At 44.9% G+C, this 18,051-nt stretch overlaps 1 protein-coding gene across 1 annotated transcript in view; it reads right to left on the bottom strand.

Annotated features, from left to right (window-relative positions):
- CELSR1 (cadherin, EGF LAG seven-pass G-type receptor 1) overlaps nt 1–17,980 on the bottom strand; it is a 167,363-nt gene extending 149,383 nt beyond the window's left edge. The window contains exon 1 of the mRNA XM_009999453.1: nt 15,298–17,980. Within this exon, the coding sequence (XP_009997755.1) occupies nt 15,298–17,980 (2,683 nt within the window). The remainder of the gene's footprint in view (nt 1–15,297) is intronic.
- Nucleotides 17,981–18,051: the final 71 nt, after the last annotated feature.

Genomic DNA, 18,051 nt, shown 5'->3' with positions numbered 1-18,051 from the left:
ATTATTATTTTTTATGGAAGGTTTGCTTTTTAGCAAATTCTTGCATGGAAACAGCCCAGCACAAGGTCATACAGGTGCTGGGAAAGGTAGGACTGTAACAGCCAGAAGCAAGATTGGCTCAGATTTGCTGCAACTTGCAGCCTGTCACATTTGTGAATAACTTCCAGCCCCATTTATTTATCTGTTGAACTATGCTGCCCTGTGGATGTTTTATCTTCTTTTGATACAAAGTTTAGGAGAAGATAGTGATGCTGTTATCAGCACACAACTTACACAAGCTCAGGCAGTTCAAAGGGCTACTGCAGTTCCAATTTCTTAATATATACGTTTAATTTCTGCAAAAAGAGAATGCAAAAAGAGTGTTCCCAGCAACAAGTTCCATTTTTTATTCATGGAAGTTTCTCAAGGAAGTGTGTTGTATATACATAATAATACTCATAATTAATTTATCAAGCTCTATCTTAAACCCAGCTACACTTCTTTGGATCCCTTCACAGCGAGGTGGTTCCAGAAATCTGCTTCCTGAAAGGTTTCAAACTGCATTCTGACATCCCACCTAAATTTATTCAGATTTGGCTCACTTACCGATTTTCTCCTTAAGCTGCTTTGCTCTTAACTTTGTTTTTCGTAAGTGCTTCAGAGAAGCAGGTAGCAATCACAGTCCTCTTTGGTTTTCATTTTGCAATATGAAAGATGCAATCTTCTACCATAACTGATACCTTCAGTGAAACAAATTCTCTGTTCCCCAACTTCTCCTCTTTACAATATAAATTAACTTTTCCTGACTAGGAACTATCAGAATAGTACAGACACGAGACATTAGCAATACCTTGTACAAGAGCATGTAATACCTTACTTTCTTTAATAAACTCATCCCACTTAACAAATTCCTGCAGTGGAAGCCACATGCACAAACACATTTCTCAGGTGGTCTGTTGCTTCCATCTTTCTGAAGCAACTCAAACACACAGAAGTGGTTGGACAAGAACAATAAGTCACCCAAATACTGCAATTTCAGAAAATGGAATAATTTTCCATCCCAGTATTTGATAAGTACTTTAAATACTACGTAAGTAGGTGGAGGGCCTGTCTCCAAAGAGAAGTTAGCATAGTCCTGGCACATCACAACCAAGTACCAATATATTGTTTTCCTCAAGAAAGCAGCAGAGCTGCCTCTAAAAAAGCAGAAATGGATGATCCAACTGAAGGAAAAGCAAGAGCTGCTGAAACACTGTCACACAGAGGCTAACCTGTTCCAAGAGGTTTCATGACTCATAAATTATCGTAGAGAAAAGTAAATGCTACAAAATGCCTAAGAACAGAAATGGAAGATAAATTAATTAGGATGTCTAATAAGGAACAGAAGCAGTGGCAGTTTATTGGTCTGGGATTATTAACTCTTGTGCTCTCCAAAAGTGATTAAATTACCCTGAAGCTCTAAGTTTTCCCCACAATAAACCTTGCTGTTGTTAGAAATATTAGTAAGCACTGAGCAGGTTATTCACTCAAAAAAGTCGGGACATAAGTTCCTGTATCCTCTGTGTGAGGCGATACCCACGTGTGGATCTCTCAGCAAATCCTGATAAGTTAATACACTCCAATAAGGAGATATAATAGGTCACGGATCGTGACAGCCAGCTTTCAGCTGCAAGATCAGGCCCCTGCACCAGGACCTGAGTGTCTACGCAAGGTGCCTACACCCATCCACCTCTCTCACTGGACCATAAGGAAGGAGTGGGTGTTCAACAGCAAAAAAACCCTCACCCCCAGGATGGATCACCAGCAAATTAGTTGCTCACTGCAAGAAAGGGGAAGCAGGGAGGGATGACACTGCTAACAAAACTAGCCAGAGCCCTGCTTTTAATAATTGCTGTACCATAAAAAGGAAAAGGACTACAAAAAAGGAAAAAGCACTGGAAATGCAAAAGCTGACACGTGGCTGTAAAATCATCAGACTGAGCTCTCTGCTGAGTACATGGAGGGATTCAGTGACCCTGAGGGAGCCTTTCCTGCTCCCAAGCCAAGAATGAGCCAAGAATATGCCTTGCTGGGTATTAGGCAATGTCATGTAACATGACTACAGCAGCAAGCACAAAGTCTCTACAGTGCAAAGAATAACACAAATTTCACAAATGCTGAAATGTCAGCTTGATTTCTTTAAAATTCAGTTCCAGCAGAGGAATAAAATTTAATTAAGTCTTTTCTTATAATTAGTAATATATATACATTCATTTAAATACCTGAAAATGCCAACTTTACACAGCACTAAGCCCATAAAATGCCATCCTATGTGATCAGTATGGCATGTGTAGAGTGTGACTGAAGTTGTTTACCCCATGGGATGCCTTCCAGTCTGAGAAAGTTTTCAAATCAGCCATCAGAGTCGTTACATTTCTTTCCATTTAGGCCTTGAAAAGAGCAAAGGGATCTTTTGACAGCTGAAGTCTGATCAAGGAGATGCAGAGCAGAAACCCAGGGAGTTACTGACACGGCTTCTGAGCAGGCAAAATGGCCTCACCTGGAGCACTTTCCCCCAGGAAAAAAAAAAGAGACAGATGCTTAACTACCACTAGAGCTATGAAGAATCCTGGTAACTTTATCTGATCATCTCAACACCTCTCCTTCAGCACAGCCTGATGCATGTTGGCTGAGCCAAGGAGTGAATCAGTCATCTCAGCTTAAGAAATCCCCAATCATTTGGCAAGGAACATATTTCATAAGCAGATTGGGCAAAAATTTGTAAAACTCATTCGTAAGTTCACTGCATACAATACAAAAAAATATCCTCATCTCTCAGTTCTCATCTCAGTTCACTGCCATTAATTGGTCATGTCCATCAATGCTTTTGGTAGTAAATGGGAATGTAATAGCTTAAATCCTCTTCATGCTGAATAAAGTCCCAGACACAGGTGACCCAGAGGACAGCCAGTGCACAAAGGAACCAGCCAGTAAAGGCAACTGCAACTTGTCGCAAGGGACAGGAAAAATCCTCAACTCAGCACTACCCAAACGGGGCCAAATTCCCAGTTCATGGGTACAGGTGTTGCTCCCATGGACTGCAAAGATGACAAGCACCAACACTCAGTCATCTGGCCACAATTTCTCTGGGCAACAAAACCTCTGTTGAACTGTCACCACCTGATGCTATGGGCCCTGAGACCCTGTGCAAGGACAGAGTGAAAGGACTTTGGCTGCAAAACCTCTGGAAGCTGCATCCGACAGCCAGCACCATGGAGGTCCTAAACCCAAAATGGCCACTGGATATACGAGGTATGCATGGGTGACATGATGGCTGTCACTGGTTCCCTGGGATCATCTCATGGGGCATCCCTGGAAGGGACAGACCCTGCCCCTCACCTTGGACCAACACACCCACCTAGTAGCAAGTAACAGCACAGTGGTCAAAAGAGGGTAAGGGTTGGATGAGAAACCTGCCTTTTCTCCCAAAAAGCAAGGGGGAAGGCAGTGAGAAAGGATGCTGCCACACCCCTGGCAAGCACCATGCCTGGTGGAACCGCCAGCCATCTCCAGTGGCCTGCTGGACACACCACTGGCCAGGCCCAGGCAGTCCCCAGCACTGCCGCCTGCAGCTGGGTATCTTACAGGGCTGCTGCTCAGTTCTGTCTGGTGCTCATCTGAATCATTTACAGCAGGTATGACAAAAGCAGCCCCTGTGAGGCCTCTCCTGCCCACAGCCCTGTACAAACTTGCAGCAGGCGAGTACCGCAGAGGCACAGGGCAAACAGACCCAGTGAACAAGAAGAGAGAAGATAAGTGAGAAGGAAAGAGGAACACCACTGTGTTTTGTGTAACAAGCTTTCAGCATCCATCAGGTCCTAAAGTATACCCAGGGTTCCCACTTTGCATAGCCAGTGCAAACAACCAGTGAGTGCTATCAGCGGCTTGGTCAACAAACTCAAGTGTTAGATTGCCAAACTCAATGCAAAATAATGTTGGATAGCTTAGTAAGCAAGGACCTAAAAGTTAACCTGTGTTACCTAACATTAAAAAAAAACCTGACATAAAGTTGCCCAGATTGCTTTAGCTCTTTTGTGGTTCAACCCCAGAAGGCAACCAAGCCCCACACAGCTGCTCAACTCACTCCCTAGTGGGATGGGGGAGTGAATCAGAAACTGAAAGGTGAGAAAACTTGTGCATTGAGATAAAGACAGTTTAACAGGTAAAACAAAAGCCACACAGACAAGAAAAGCAAAACCAGGAATTCATTCCCTACTTCCCAGAGGCAGCTAGTTCTTCAGCCATCTCCAGGAAAAGAGGGCTCCATCATGCGTAATGGCTACTTGGGAAGACAAACACTATCCCTCTGAAAGTTCCTCCATTCCTTCTTCCTTCAGCTTTTATATTGCTGAGCATGATGCCATATGGTATGGAATATCCCTTTGGTTAGTTGGGGTCAGGTGTCACAGCTGTGTCCCCTCTCAACTTCTTGTGCAGCCACAGCCCACTTGTTGGTGGGGTGGGGTGAGAAGCAGATGCTGTGTAAGCCCTGCTCAGCAATAACTAAAACATCTCTGCATTACCAACACTGTTTTCAGCACAAATCCAAAATACAGCCCCATACTAGCTACTATGAAGAAAACTAACTCTATCCCAACCACAACGAGCACAAGCTCATAACGAATCCTTTTGCAAACAGCCTGCAAAACCAACCAGAAGGCATCAGTAAGTTTCATGATCTCAAGAAACTGAAGCTAAGACGGGATTTAACCAGCAGGCAATTATCTGCCAGATGGAGAGCCCATCACGCAGAACACACATTGCTGAATTACACTGTGTCAATAAAAGGAGCTGAATGTCAGAAATGCACCCTATGAGAAGGGAAACCAAGTCAACCAATGGGATAGTTCAACCCAGTCACTGCTGCCAAGAGACCTTTACTGTATGTGTCAGGCGCTGTCGGCTGCCTATAGTGTCAACAAGCACGTTGCAGGAAAAGCCACAGGATCCAAGTGACGAGCAGCAACATGTTCATAATTACTAACAAGTCTATCATCATGGCAAACTGCAGTGAGAAAGAGGATTAAACAGTAGGCGAAGGTGGGTTGAACTCTGGATACTGAGCAGTGTAATTTAAGTCTGAGCCTGTGAATCCTTCCATAACTGATCCTTTAGCCCATCTGGGGGCCGCCCCACATAAAAGTAAAATACTTTTACAAATAGTTAAAGCTAGAAGACAAACAAATCAGGTTTGATCAATAGGAAAGTATAACCTGGACAGCCCTGGGGTTCTCGTGTATTTTACTTTTAAGTTTCCAGGTGGGAAGAGCTCAGTCCCTGGCTACAGTCAGAACTGACCCAGTCTTGACATGGTCTGAATGGCTCACAATCCAGCTTTATTATGGCCTAAACAAATGCAGCAGGTGAGGGTCAAATCCAGAATGCCCACACCACTTCTCAACTGAACATATGCGAAAAGGTATGCCCACATACATGAACATGAGCCAGAAAGCCTCCTCTCTGGCGCTCTGCAAGCGTGAGCATGACCCTGTAGCTTATGGCAGTTACCTAAGAGATGGGAAACGTGAGTCCCACAGCAGCTTCTGCACCTTATTCGGCTCCTCTTTAATGCATAGCACAGTAAGAGCTCTGAGATCAAGGGCTGGAGCCCAGCCCATCTCTGCCCTCACTAAGTGTCCTGATTGCTGTGCTGAGTGAAGTGCCCAAGCTGTAGCGGGATGGTATTTCAAGTACTCCCACTTTATAGGACACTTAACGGCCTAAAACAGGAGACCACTGCAGGGAACAGGCACCTAAAAGTGAGGTGCTGTGGCTTTTGATGGTTAGACATAAATCCTCTACTGGACCTAGGCTGTGACAGGTGCCAAAGACATGCCTAGCCATGCCAGCAGTGTCTGATGGCTGGCAATCACATGCTGCACTAGCATGGAACAGCTTTTACATGACTCAAAATAAAGTCAGACAGCTAAGTAAATAAATAAATTTTTAAAATAAAATTCACAGCTTGGATGTTAAAGAGACTCCTTTAGAATCAGACCCAGCATAAATATCACTTCAAGCACATAAGTAAATGAGAGGCTTGGCTGGCTCCTGCAAAGTCCAAAAGTGCTATGACAAAAATTAAATCCAGTAAACTCAATTACTTGCTAACATCAGTTTTGAGGAGTCTGATCTGGAGCTAGCGAAGGGGAAGAGTAAACTCAACTGATCCAGTAGCTCTTTGTACCCATGATGTGTACTCCAGTGTGGCATGATACCTACAGAGAATCACCTTGAATACACTTCCTTCCAAACATTACAGGCCATTGGGATTTAGTAGCACAGACAGAGTAGTGGGTGCTGACTATTGTGTCTGTGAAACGCAGAGGTGGTAATATAGCTCCTCGTATGCCCCAGATGCTTTTGCTTTCTCCCTGAAACTGGGTCTAGCACACAGACTCCATGGCAGGCAGGAGAGGTAGTGTTGACAATGGTTGTTAACAACAGCTTCTCCTTCTCCCTCCTTCAAAAAGCACTAAAATATTTTGACCAGATGCATCATTTCCAGAAGTGCTGGAGAGGTGACAGAATATAGCATCTATCATGCATTTGGCAATGGTGTTGAAAACAGGTTACTTTCCTTTGTATTTGATAAGCGTAACATGTCTATGTTTATTATGTGGTCCCCTTAGGATTTATTACAGGTTTGCCATTTCATTTATTTGCTTTTTTTGTGCTTGTCAAGCCTAAACACTGAAATAAATATGAAGGCTGTTACAGCTTAGCAGCATTAGCAACTTGTTGAAACAAAGTCCAAAAAGTTTTCCTTTCTTCCAACAAATCCTACTTTTCTGTCAAATCAAGTGCACGGATCATCTTTCTGAAGTATTTTAAAATTTTATTTCTTTGTTGAATGCCAAATACCCATGAAAGCCTACTTTCCCCCTTTATTCACTCAAACTATTAACAACACTTAAAGTATCTCCTAACATTATTCATGGCAAAACATTTTCCTGTTTGCAAGTTACAGCCTCCCCCATCCTTTCTATCTACTCTGCTAAGCCTGTTGGTACAGGTAGTTTGCTGTAACAGAAATAAGTACAATCATCGCTGCAAAAGAAAACAAACCCTTCCGTCTTGGCACACACATTCAGGGTGGGTTCATCCCACTGAACTTTAGCCACCTAAAAACAGGGCAATTAGCTCAGTGATTTATGTTCCCTCTTTAATCAGTGGATTCAGATGGGCATCTCCAGCCAGCAGCTCTCATGCTTATCAGCCACTCATGGCTGCAACCTACATGAGCAACCTGATTTGTTGGGCAGATCATGGCAGGTGATCCAAATCTTACCATAAGAGCCAAGCTGTACCTTTTTTAAGCTGCTTCAATCCAACAAAGTCAACACACTGCAATGAAATCTCAAGCAAAGTATATGTACCCAGGTCTTACAAAAGAGGCATTAGACAAATCCTCGCCAAACAAACAAGAGATCATTCAGTGGCAGATTTCAAAATTTTCCATGAAGATTACACCCTGCCCCTTTTGGAAACTTTTGTTAACATTTATAAATAGTTCAGTGCTGCACTGGGGGGAAAACACTAAAACTGTCATTTGTCACAGAAACACAAAGTGGCAAAATGGAATTTAATTTGGTCTCAGATACTCTTTATTTCAGGTTGGACAACCACTGTGAACAAGACTTTCAAGAACCAAGTTTCTCATCAACTTGTACTGCTCTGTAATTTATGCAATCTTTTGGCCAAATACTCTTTTAAAAAAAGGATCAGGTAATAAAACAGCCTATCATTCACAGGAGACAGCAGTGCCATACTTGTTTCTTAAATGAATGGCAAATTAAATGCCAGAGTAGCTTAAGTCCTATTTTACCTAAAAAATAGCGTAATTCCCACTGGAACCAGAACATAAAGACTGTAACATGGAAGACTACCAAAAAAGGGTCAGTATATCTGATCTGAGTATCTTCAGCTCTTCTAACCTTCCTAGGTTTCCTAGAGACTCTCCACAGATACTTTTGGAAATACAAGTCAGTATTTCGAAGGAAGCCAAGAGAGACAGCTGCCAAAACCTGTAAATTAGGCAGCACTGAGAGAAGCAGGTAAGCTGCACTGCTATCTCAAGCATTCAAACTTGGCGAGTCTGCCCATATCAACTGGTTTTCAAAATCCTAAGGGTTTATCAAAGAGAGGGAGAAGGGATGGAGAGCGTAGATCTTGTGCCTGACATTTGATCCTCCCTTTACTTTCATGCATGAGTGTTACAGCTAGAGTTGCCTATGCTGCTAAATATTGAAAAGGTATTTGTAGGACATAGGTTTAGAAGAGGTTTCTGCTCCACGTTTGCTTGTTTCTGCCCAGAAAGTAATTCTGCCCCCAACTTTTAGAGTGGTCACGTTCCCACAGTCCTTTTCTCAGTCTCACCTGACCTACAAGGGAATTGAGGGACCCAGTGAAATCACAAGTCAAAGATGTGCTATGGTGCAGTCATTGCTTTTTGTAGCCAGAATAACCAGATGAAAAGCAGCTCAGCTACGCCAACCTATGCAGCAGCTACTTATCTGTCTGAACTGTAAACACCATCATAGGTGTTGAGCGCTATCACATGCCCTTGAAATCCCTGAACTCAGAGCACCCATTCAGCCAAAACACTAGAGACAACCCATTAGCTCCAGGGATGTCTGGCAGAGCTGCAGTACAGCCCAAGGCGGAAGCAGGACACCATGGATGAGTCTCCCCAGTCCCTCCTTGAAGATACTGGGATATACCAGGGTCATGCTCTGACCTGACTGGTGGAAATGTGAGGATGCATGGGTTCCCATCAAAGCATCTGGTAAGGGTCCCACCAGACCCAGCAAGAGCCCTATCAGAAGAGTGGCAAGCACAGTACTTACCTTCTGCTAATGTCACACTTTAAAACCCTTTTTCTTCTGTCATGGAGTGACCAAGAAAATCCATTCAGCTCAAAGATGGGACTCAACAATGAAAGGGAGTTTCAAGATATTAAGTACATACACTGAAGGAAAAAGGACCATTCAACGAGCAAATGTAAAATTATACTCTTTATCAGCAGCCAGCCACTTCCTCAGGTAGCACTTGGGATGTTGGAGATAACGAAGTATAAAATACCACTGCTTCACATCACCTACTTTCCCCGCCACTAATTCTATTGCAGGTTTACTATCCGCCTAGCATCCAAACCTAGAAAACAGTCCCTGTATTCTAAACAAAGGGTTATTTTGTCATCACCTTTGACAACAATTCAATGTTTATTCTGTGTTTGGCTGTTTGCAGCAGGCTTCACAACTCCAGCCCAAACCAATTCTGAACCACAAGGAAACGTATGATCAGAACAACAGAACAAAAGAGGATTCTTCCCAACCCGCAAGTGCAAGAGCACTTCAGTGACTTCTAAGAGGGAAGCAAATCACAATAAGGGAATATGCCAAGGAAACTGGTTCATTAATAAACCCTGGAACCTAAAATAATAAAAAACATAAACCAATTATTAACCCAATTTAAAAATTGCTATTACAACTATGTCCTCATTTGCAAATAATTTGAAAATAGAGGAAGAGTTTTCCAGGCAATTCCACCATAATACTCCTCTTAATTTAATTTCTACCCCTTGGGACTTGATTATCAACTAAAGCTTAGTAGATCTTTCTCCCTTTCACATCTTCAGTCTCATTCTTATACCTTCTTCTTGTTATCCTAGTCTCCCTCTCTCCTATAAATCACTGAGAAAAGCACCAACATTTAGGTAGTAACAAAAAACAAAACAAAACAGAATTTCCAGTGCACTAAGCCAAGTGTGTACAAAACCTGCTAAAAACCCCTGCAACCTCAATAAGCCGTTTCTCATATCCTCTCAGTCAAGGCAACCCAATACCTTGTACAGGAACCTTAACAAGAACTTGCTGCAAATACAAACACCGCCTTCGGTTTTTAAACACCACTGCTGAGTTTGGGTTTATGTAGGGCTTTGATAGAAACTTTTATCCACAAACTGATCATGTCCTCTAGTATTTATGGTTCAAAGTTTCACTTTGTGGGATGAGGTTAAGAAGTGCCATCTGTGTATGCTCCAACCACCAAGACATATTAAGGCAGAAATACCTTGATAAAAATGGTAACAAAAAATGAGAATATACAACCTTCACTGCACAAAGGCAGAACAAGGAGAATCAAACATTTTTAGTGATGGTTACATGCATAGTAGCATTTTTCTGAAAGACAGTGACTGACAAAATACCTTTTATCTGACATAAAACATCTCGTTTACTTTTTAAAGTGTGCTGTGGTAAACATTTATCTTTTTTTACTAGCAGAGAATCATCATTTTATCAAAGGAATTGCTTATTTACACTAGTTTGAGCTACAGATATCTCCCTGTTTTATTTACATGTAGAAGAGATCTTTTATCTCAGTAAAAAGTTATTTTGTCAGTCAGCCTTTCACTAAATATTTTCCTCTCATAGCAATAGACATTTTCCTGTCTTTTGAAACAAAAATACACCACTCCCACAAAATTGAGGGATGAAGTGGAAGGAAGCACACAGGAAAGCAGCAAGGCAGCCAAAGCCTTTTATGAGCTGGAACAGATCACACAGATGAAGAGGGAAATGTATGTTCCTGCAGGCTGGAGGGACACATTTAAAATGCATCTCATCTATAGAATAAAATAGAATACAGAATCTAGATGGACACAATAAAGGATTTAGGTAGCTACATCATATCCTGGAGTTACCCAAACTTTAAAATTATGAGCACTACTTTTGATTTGCTATTTTAGGAAAATAAACGTAAGCATTCAAAACCACACCTACTAACTATTATGGGTCATACTTCACTCAGTCCCACTAAATACACCAATAACGAGCTCCAGTATCACATCATCTTTCTAAATAAGTTCCCTCATTGCTGCATCCCTGAACTTTGCAGTCTTTGAGCTCCTGCTTTCTCTTGGCTCCCCTTAGTGCAGGATGCACATCCAAGTGCAAGTGCCCAAGGTCCCTGGGAAAACCAGTTTGAAAACGTCTTGCAGCCACTGAAACACCAAACACATCTTCTCCCACCTGGAGGGAGGGAAGGAGGGAAGGAAAGATGGAAGGAGAGAGGAGCCTTTGCCTGTCTATTTCCATCATCTCCTTATTGTAAAATCTGCAGTGCTCCCACCACAGCCGTGTGCAGGAATGTATGTCCTTGGGAAGTGAGCCAGAGCCATGAGAGTAGTTTGGGTGCTAACTGCCCCTTGCTGACCCTCAAAGCAAGTCCTCACAGGCAGCTAGAAGCATAACCCCTGAAAGACCCAGCAGATCTGCCCCCCAAAACTCACGAAGCCCCAGCAGCCCTGTCCTCCCCACATCCCAAAGGATCCTCACTTATCCTCTGCACCCAAAGGTTCCCCTGTGCTTAGAGAGAGGCTTTTCCCCTCTAGTTCCTTTATTTTCTTTAATCTCAAATCTTCCTCATACACGCAAACAACTCCCCAGAGCTTTGAATTTCAGGCACACCCTGTGGCCTTAGCTTTATCAGAAGGGCTAAACCAAAGTACTGCATCTTCTGCTACATTTGAGCTGGAGATCCAGCATCATTAGCATAATGACTTTTAAATTACAATAATAATGAAGCTCCTTTAACAACCTTTGAGTAAAAATTCCAAGTTCATTGCAACACAAATGAGCTCTGTCTTAATTTGTATTTGTTGATAGTCAATAACCTCACTGAATGCCACTGGAGATTAAAAGCCAAAGAAATGTAAAAGGCAATACTTGAGCTTGCATGTCCTCAAAAACGCTTGGGTGTCTATCTCTCGCTGCAGAAACCAGCTCTCCTAAGGAGCACTGCCTTCCCAAAATTGTACGGCATATCATGACAGTTTGCATTTATCTGGACCACTCAAAAGCTGGGGCTTACACTTAGGTTGGGCTTTGTTTGCTCTGGCAAATCAGGCTGGGTTCCCAGAGTTTGTGCACACATCTGTTGTATCCCAGCGAGCTGTCGCTGATGATAAGTGGGACTGCTTGTGGCAGCAGAGCCAGGCAGGTGCCCGCAGCGTTTGCAATGTGATACCCAGACAAACTTGTGCAACATTTATGCACAGTTGAGGCCAGCAGGAGCCTTCCCTCCGCACCAGCAGGAACCGCGGGGTGTTTAACACAGACCAACGCAATGTGACTTCAGCAACGTTTAACCCATCTTTTGACCAAAGAACTCCCAATTTAACGTTACTGTGAACATCACTGTGGACAAAAAAAAAAAAATAAATAAATAAAATAAAAAAAAAATTAATGATCCTGTCAATTTAAACCATATATTTATTACTAACACTAAGAAACCACAGCAGGGTCCAGATTTCACCCCAGGTTTTAAAACCACATAAACCTAACAACTCCCATGCAAGCATGGGAATATAAAGCCAAGCTCTGCCTTTCTGAAGGAAAGCCATGAAGGTGCAATGGAAAACAGAGGATGTGTCCTTTCAAGGGACCCCCGGAGCACCCCTGGGTTAGTTCCATCCAAAAGGGATCCAGTTTGCTCACTCAGACGGCTTCCACGGGACAGGCACAGGGGCACCCAGGAAGCTTCATTTCAAAGGAGACTGACTTCAAAAGCTCCCTTCCCGATCCAAAGCAAAATGCTAATATCCACACCACCCACACTGCTCCCCGCTCGGCTTGGGTGGGTTGGGGACGCGCTGCGGGGGCGCAGCCCAGCAGGTCCCGCACCGAGACCCTGCCCGGGGCTGCCCGCCCTCCCACCAGCCTGCTGATCACCTTCACACTGCTAAGAGCAAGTTCTAATTCAAAATGTGCCGTTCTCAGGTTTTACAAACCCGACTGTCTCCGTTTGCTTGCTTTTCGTGATTCTTAAAAGTTTTGTTTATATGCCGAAGGCCGAAATTACCGTGCTTATTTGAATAATACCCATGTGAAATGCAAGAATGCTGGTGTTAGCCCAGTTTCAAAGACTCAAAGTAATTCAGTTGTGCAGCGGGGCTCCTCACTAGGATCGCACCCACACGCCTCAGCAGCACAACGCGTCGCTAGGTGGAAATAAGATTTTTATAGCAGCAGTGCTACTTCCGACTCAAACATGCATCAAATCCACCAGTTTCATAAAGAGCTTGAGTCCTTCCCCGACCTGAAGCGCAGCTGTGAGCAGAGCCGGACTTTGTGTTTATCTGGGTTGAGACGTCAATGGCTAGTCCATAGACACATTTTTCAGTTAACTGGCAGGTCATTTTAGCAGATGATTTGCAGGTATTTTGCAACACTTAGAGATAACCCTGTGGAGTACTTCTGTCTGAACTTTTTTTTTAAGACTGCATCAGGTAAACCACAGAAAGCAGGCAGGTGAGACTTCCCTGGACTAATCACACACCGCCAAACTCTGCCCTTCCCACTTCCAAACAGGGAACTTTCTCCAAATAAACATCAAACGGAGTTCAGTACTGGGCAAAATTATTTTAAAATCCTACCCATAGAAAGCTTTAATAGTTAAAATCTCTCAAGAAAGGCAGCAGACAGCCAGTTTTGATCAACACCTCTGCAGAATTTCAAAGTTCACACATTCAACAAACATGAAACCCATGTTGGAAGGATCGGGCTCCTGTTACTTAAGAAAACAGATGTCTTCATTCCTACCTGAGATTTCATACACTTAAACTACATAAATCATTAGATTGAAAAAGCAATAGTTCATGTAACCTATTTTTCTGCACACACTCCTCATCTAGTCCAACAAACTTTTCCCAACTTGGTGCTCCAAGATGAGTTCTTATCTTCTGCTACCAGATAAAGAGTGACTGGTTCAGACAGACAGTGACCATGCAATCACCAGCACCTTAATCCAAATGTTTTTCTTTAAGGTCACAAGCCAACTGTCTGTTTTTTCTGCAAGTCCTCACAGGACATGGAAACGGCATTTATGAGCTACCTTACCACATTAGCTGCCCCCCAGCATTTTGGAAGAACCAGGAGTGAGTTGTCAGGTGACACACTGCAGTAAATGCTGTCAACTCATTTAATATCACTTTCATTTTCCTGAAGCAAAAAGGACCTGAAGCCTGCAAACACAAGGGAGAGCAAGGTTTGCTCCCCCGAGGCTCTGCTGCATGCCATGGCTACCTACAGTAAAACAAGTGCTGCCAGCATTTATGCCACAGTTTGATTATTATTTTTTTTAATACAAACATCCAAAAAGAAACATCTCCCAAAGAGTAATTTTATGTACCTAGTACTTTCAGCTATTTATTTTTTTCCAAAAGAATACAAATATTAGTTTTACGTGGCAGAGAGAGGCAGTGAGGAATGTATCTGGTTAGACCTTTGACAGTCAACAGAAGTGTGGGATCAAGTCCACAGTAAACTCTATAGAGTGGCACCTGCAGAGGAAATTACTCATTGCATGATTGATGCCACAATTAGAGGTATAAAACTTAATTCCATTATAAACAAGAAATCAAGCAGAAAAAGAATAATATCCAAAGAGCATGTATCTGCTCATACGAAATTATACATTGGACAATATCAGTCTTCACACAGACACAAATTCTCCAAGGAAGTTAATGGTACAGACCCTTCACTCTCTCTTCACCCTGCTGCAACAGCACTGATTTTGGGGCCGCAATTGGCCAGTATCTGCCTCTAGCTCTGCTAAAGCAACTCTACTGCAATCAGCACTGTTGCACAGCTTATGACACAGCCACAACTTGTTGCTTTCAGAGCTGCCATTTCCCACAGGCACACATGCCAGCAATGCAAACCCGTGCAGCTCTACCAGCATCACATCTACACAGACCACACCAGTGGAGAACTGGTCTGAGGTGTCAGGATCTACCAGTCCAACCTCCTGGTGTGCAGAAATGAATAAACATGTTGTTAAAAAACTAGAGATGCCAAATCTCAACCTTTTTTTCTTTTTTTTAAGAGGAAAAAAGAAGGGGCAGAGGAGATTACATCTGCATGTACATTCCCTGCATCTTTGCAAGTTACATCATTTACTACCTTCATGGAACCACATCAGAAAAGCTTCAGTCAAGGTCCTACCTCAACTGAAGGAGTTTATACCCTTCCACGCACACACATATTTATTTACCCTTGTGATCCACGTTTACTAAACAACTTCAACGCACCACTTCAATCCACAGCACATGGGCTCGATACATTCTTGTGGCATCTCTCCAAAAATTTCACAGATAAATTTCTGCCTCAGGAAATCAAAAGCTGTGCACTCAAATACAAATGGTCTATTTCTGCCCACTGCCCACCTACTGACATGCAGAATTTTGCATTTTATGAACCTCCAGTGCTTGCTTACCTGAAACGGACACTTTCATGTGGGCTTCCAGGGGTCTGTTGTTGTCCAGATCACGACTGAGTTTGAGTTCTCCAGTGGCAGAGTCCAAAAGGAGCAAGTTTAATTCATTTCCTTGCACAAAGGTGTAGGCCAGGCTGTCAGACACATCAGGATCATGAGCTGGGATCTTGCCAATCACACCAGAGGGGAAGCTGTTGGACTTGTTGGTCACGTAGTTATTGAAAAGGATCTGGAAGTCCTGCAGCACGGGTGGGTTATCATTCTGGTCCAGGAGGCGGATGTGCACTGTTGCCCGGCTCACAAGAGGAGCTGAAGTGGCCTGCACCACAATCACATACTCTGTCCGGCTCTCATAATCCAGGTCCATTAGGGCTGTGAGGTCTCCATTAAGCAAGTCTAGTTGGAAGACCTCAGGGATGTTCCCCTCTACAATCTGGTACATGATCTGTGCGTTGGTCCCTTCATCGGGGTCAGCTGCACTGATCCGGGCCACAATAGAGCCCACAGGGCTGTTCTCTTCCACAAATATGTCAAATTCATCCTTCTCAAAGACAGGGGGGTTGTCGTTGATGTCCAGCACAATCACTTGGATATCCACAGAGGCTTTAAGTGGCGGGCTGCCCCTGTCCACAGCAAAGGCCCGCAGGCTATAGACAGCCACGTTCTCGCGGTCCAGCTTGCGCAGTGTGCGGATCACTCCAGAAGTGGGTTCAATGTAGAAGTCTCCATCTCCATCGTCACCACCTTGGAACGTGTAGAGGAGGCGGCCATTGAGGCCTGAGTCACGGTCAGTGGCAGACAGCTGCAGGACACTGGTGGAGAGGGGCACATCCTCAAAAACTGAGCCCTGGTAGCGATCACGCAGGAAGCGGGGTGCGTTGTCATTGGCATCAAGGATCAGGATCTCAACGTAGGTGGTGTCTGACTTCTGGGGGATGCCATTGTCATGGGCTGTAATGGCCAACGTGTAGGAGGCCTGGTCCTCATAGTCCAGCTCCATGAGGGTGGTGATGGTGCCTGTGTCAGGGTCAATGCGAAATTGGGGTATGTTGTCATCCAAAATATAAGTGATTCTTGCATTCTCCCCTGTGTCTTCATCAGTGGCACTGATGGTGACAATAGAGGTGCCAATGGGCTTGTCCTCGCTAACGCTCACTGTGTAGTGGGAGCTCTGGAAGACTGGGCGGTGCGTGTTGGCATCTGTCACATTTATGAAGACCTGGACGGTGTCAAAGCGAGTGCCGTCAGAGGCAGTGACTGTGAGCACATACTGCCTTTCCTGCTTGTAATCCAGGGGCAAGGCCAGTGTGATCAGCCCCCCTCCGCTCTGACTGGTGATGGCAAAACGGTTCCTGGTGTTGCCACTGGTGATCTGGTAAGTCACAACACTATTAACATCCCTGTCCACTGCTGTCAAGGTCAGGACACTGCTGCCCACAGCTGCATCCTCGTTCAGTCTGAGGTGATACACCTTCTCTGTGAAGGTGGGGTTGTTGTCATTCACATCCAGGACAGTGATGGACACACTGGCTGAGGAGGTCATAACCGGTATCCCATGGTCCCTGGCCTCCACCCCAAAATGATAGTTCTCCACTGTCTCTCGGTCCAGCTCTGCAGCCACTGTGATCCACCCTGTGCTGTTGTTGATCTGAAAAGGGAACCCAGAGTCACCTGCCACAGGGGCACTTGCAGTAGATGGTGCCATCTCTATGAGTCTGTACTCCAGGCGGGCGTTCTCCCCCGAGTCAGCATCCACAGCCTGGATGTGCAGCACGGAGTAGCCCAGAGGAACGTTCTCCAGCACCGTGGCCTGAAAGGGAGTGCTGACAAAGATGGGGGCGTTGTCATTCACGTCCAAGACCTGCACCGACACCATGCCGCTGGAGTTGATCAAGGGTGGCCTGCCCCCATCCTGGGCTTTAATCCGGAGCGTGTACTCCCGAATAGTCTCATAATCCAAAGGGTTGATCAGGTCGATGGCACCAGAGAAAGAGTGGATGTAAAACTGGCCTTTCAGGTTGCCGCTCACAATGCTGTAGTGCACCTGGGCATTGCTGCCCCGGTCCCGATCTGTGGCCTGCACCTGCATGATCTGGCTGTTCACTGGAGCATCCTCTGGCACCTGGACCAGGTAACGCTTCTCACTGAACTGCGGGTAGTTGTCGTTTTCGTCCTCTACAGTGATGTGCACCATAGCTGTGGCGCTGCGAGGTCCTGGGTCCTTGCCCTGGTCATTGGCTTCCACCACCAGGTGGTACTCAGAGACCTCCTCACGGTCCACTGGGGCTCGGGTCCTCACAACCCCAGAGCGTGGGTCAATCTCAAAGACCCCATCACCAGCTCCTGGCTCCAGCAGGCGGTAAAGCATGTTGGCATTGGCTGGGGCATCGCCGTCAGTAGCACGGATGGTCAGCACCTCATAACCCACCTCCAGGTTCTCCCGGATGCTCTCCCGGTACTCGGGCTGCTCGAAAACCGGCTCGTGGTCATTGGTGTCGCTCACGGTCACCGTCAGGTACGTGGTGGCTGAGCGGCGGCGTGGAGAGCCATGGTCGGAGGCGATCACCTTCAGCACATGGGTATCCTTCGTCTCCCGGTCGAGGCTGCGGGCGGTGACCACGCTGCCCGTCTCGGCATCGATGGAGAAGTAGTCATTGGAGCGCTCGTCGAAGAGCGCCTCCATGGAGTACGCCAGCCCGCCGGCTTTCCCGGCGTCGGGGTCCCGTGCCCGCCGGCCCACCAACGGCAGGGCGG

The sequence above is a fragment of the Chaetura pelagica genome, unplaced genomic scaffold (assembly GCF_000747805.2).
Source record: "Chaetura pelagica isolate M959 unplaced genomic scaffold, ChaPel_1.0 scaffold15, whole genome shotgun sequence".
NCBI classification, from domain to species: Eukaryota; Metazoa; Chordata; class Aves; order Apodiformes; family Apodidae; genus Chaetura; species Chaetura pelagica.
Note: the sequence above shows the minus strand (reverse complement) of the source record. Positions and strands in the feature narration are given on the sequence as shown.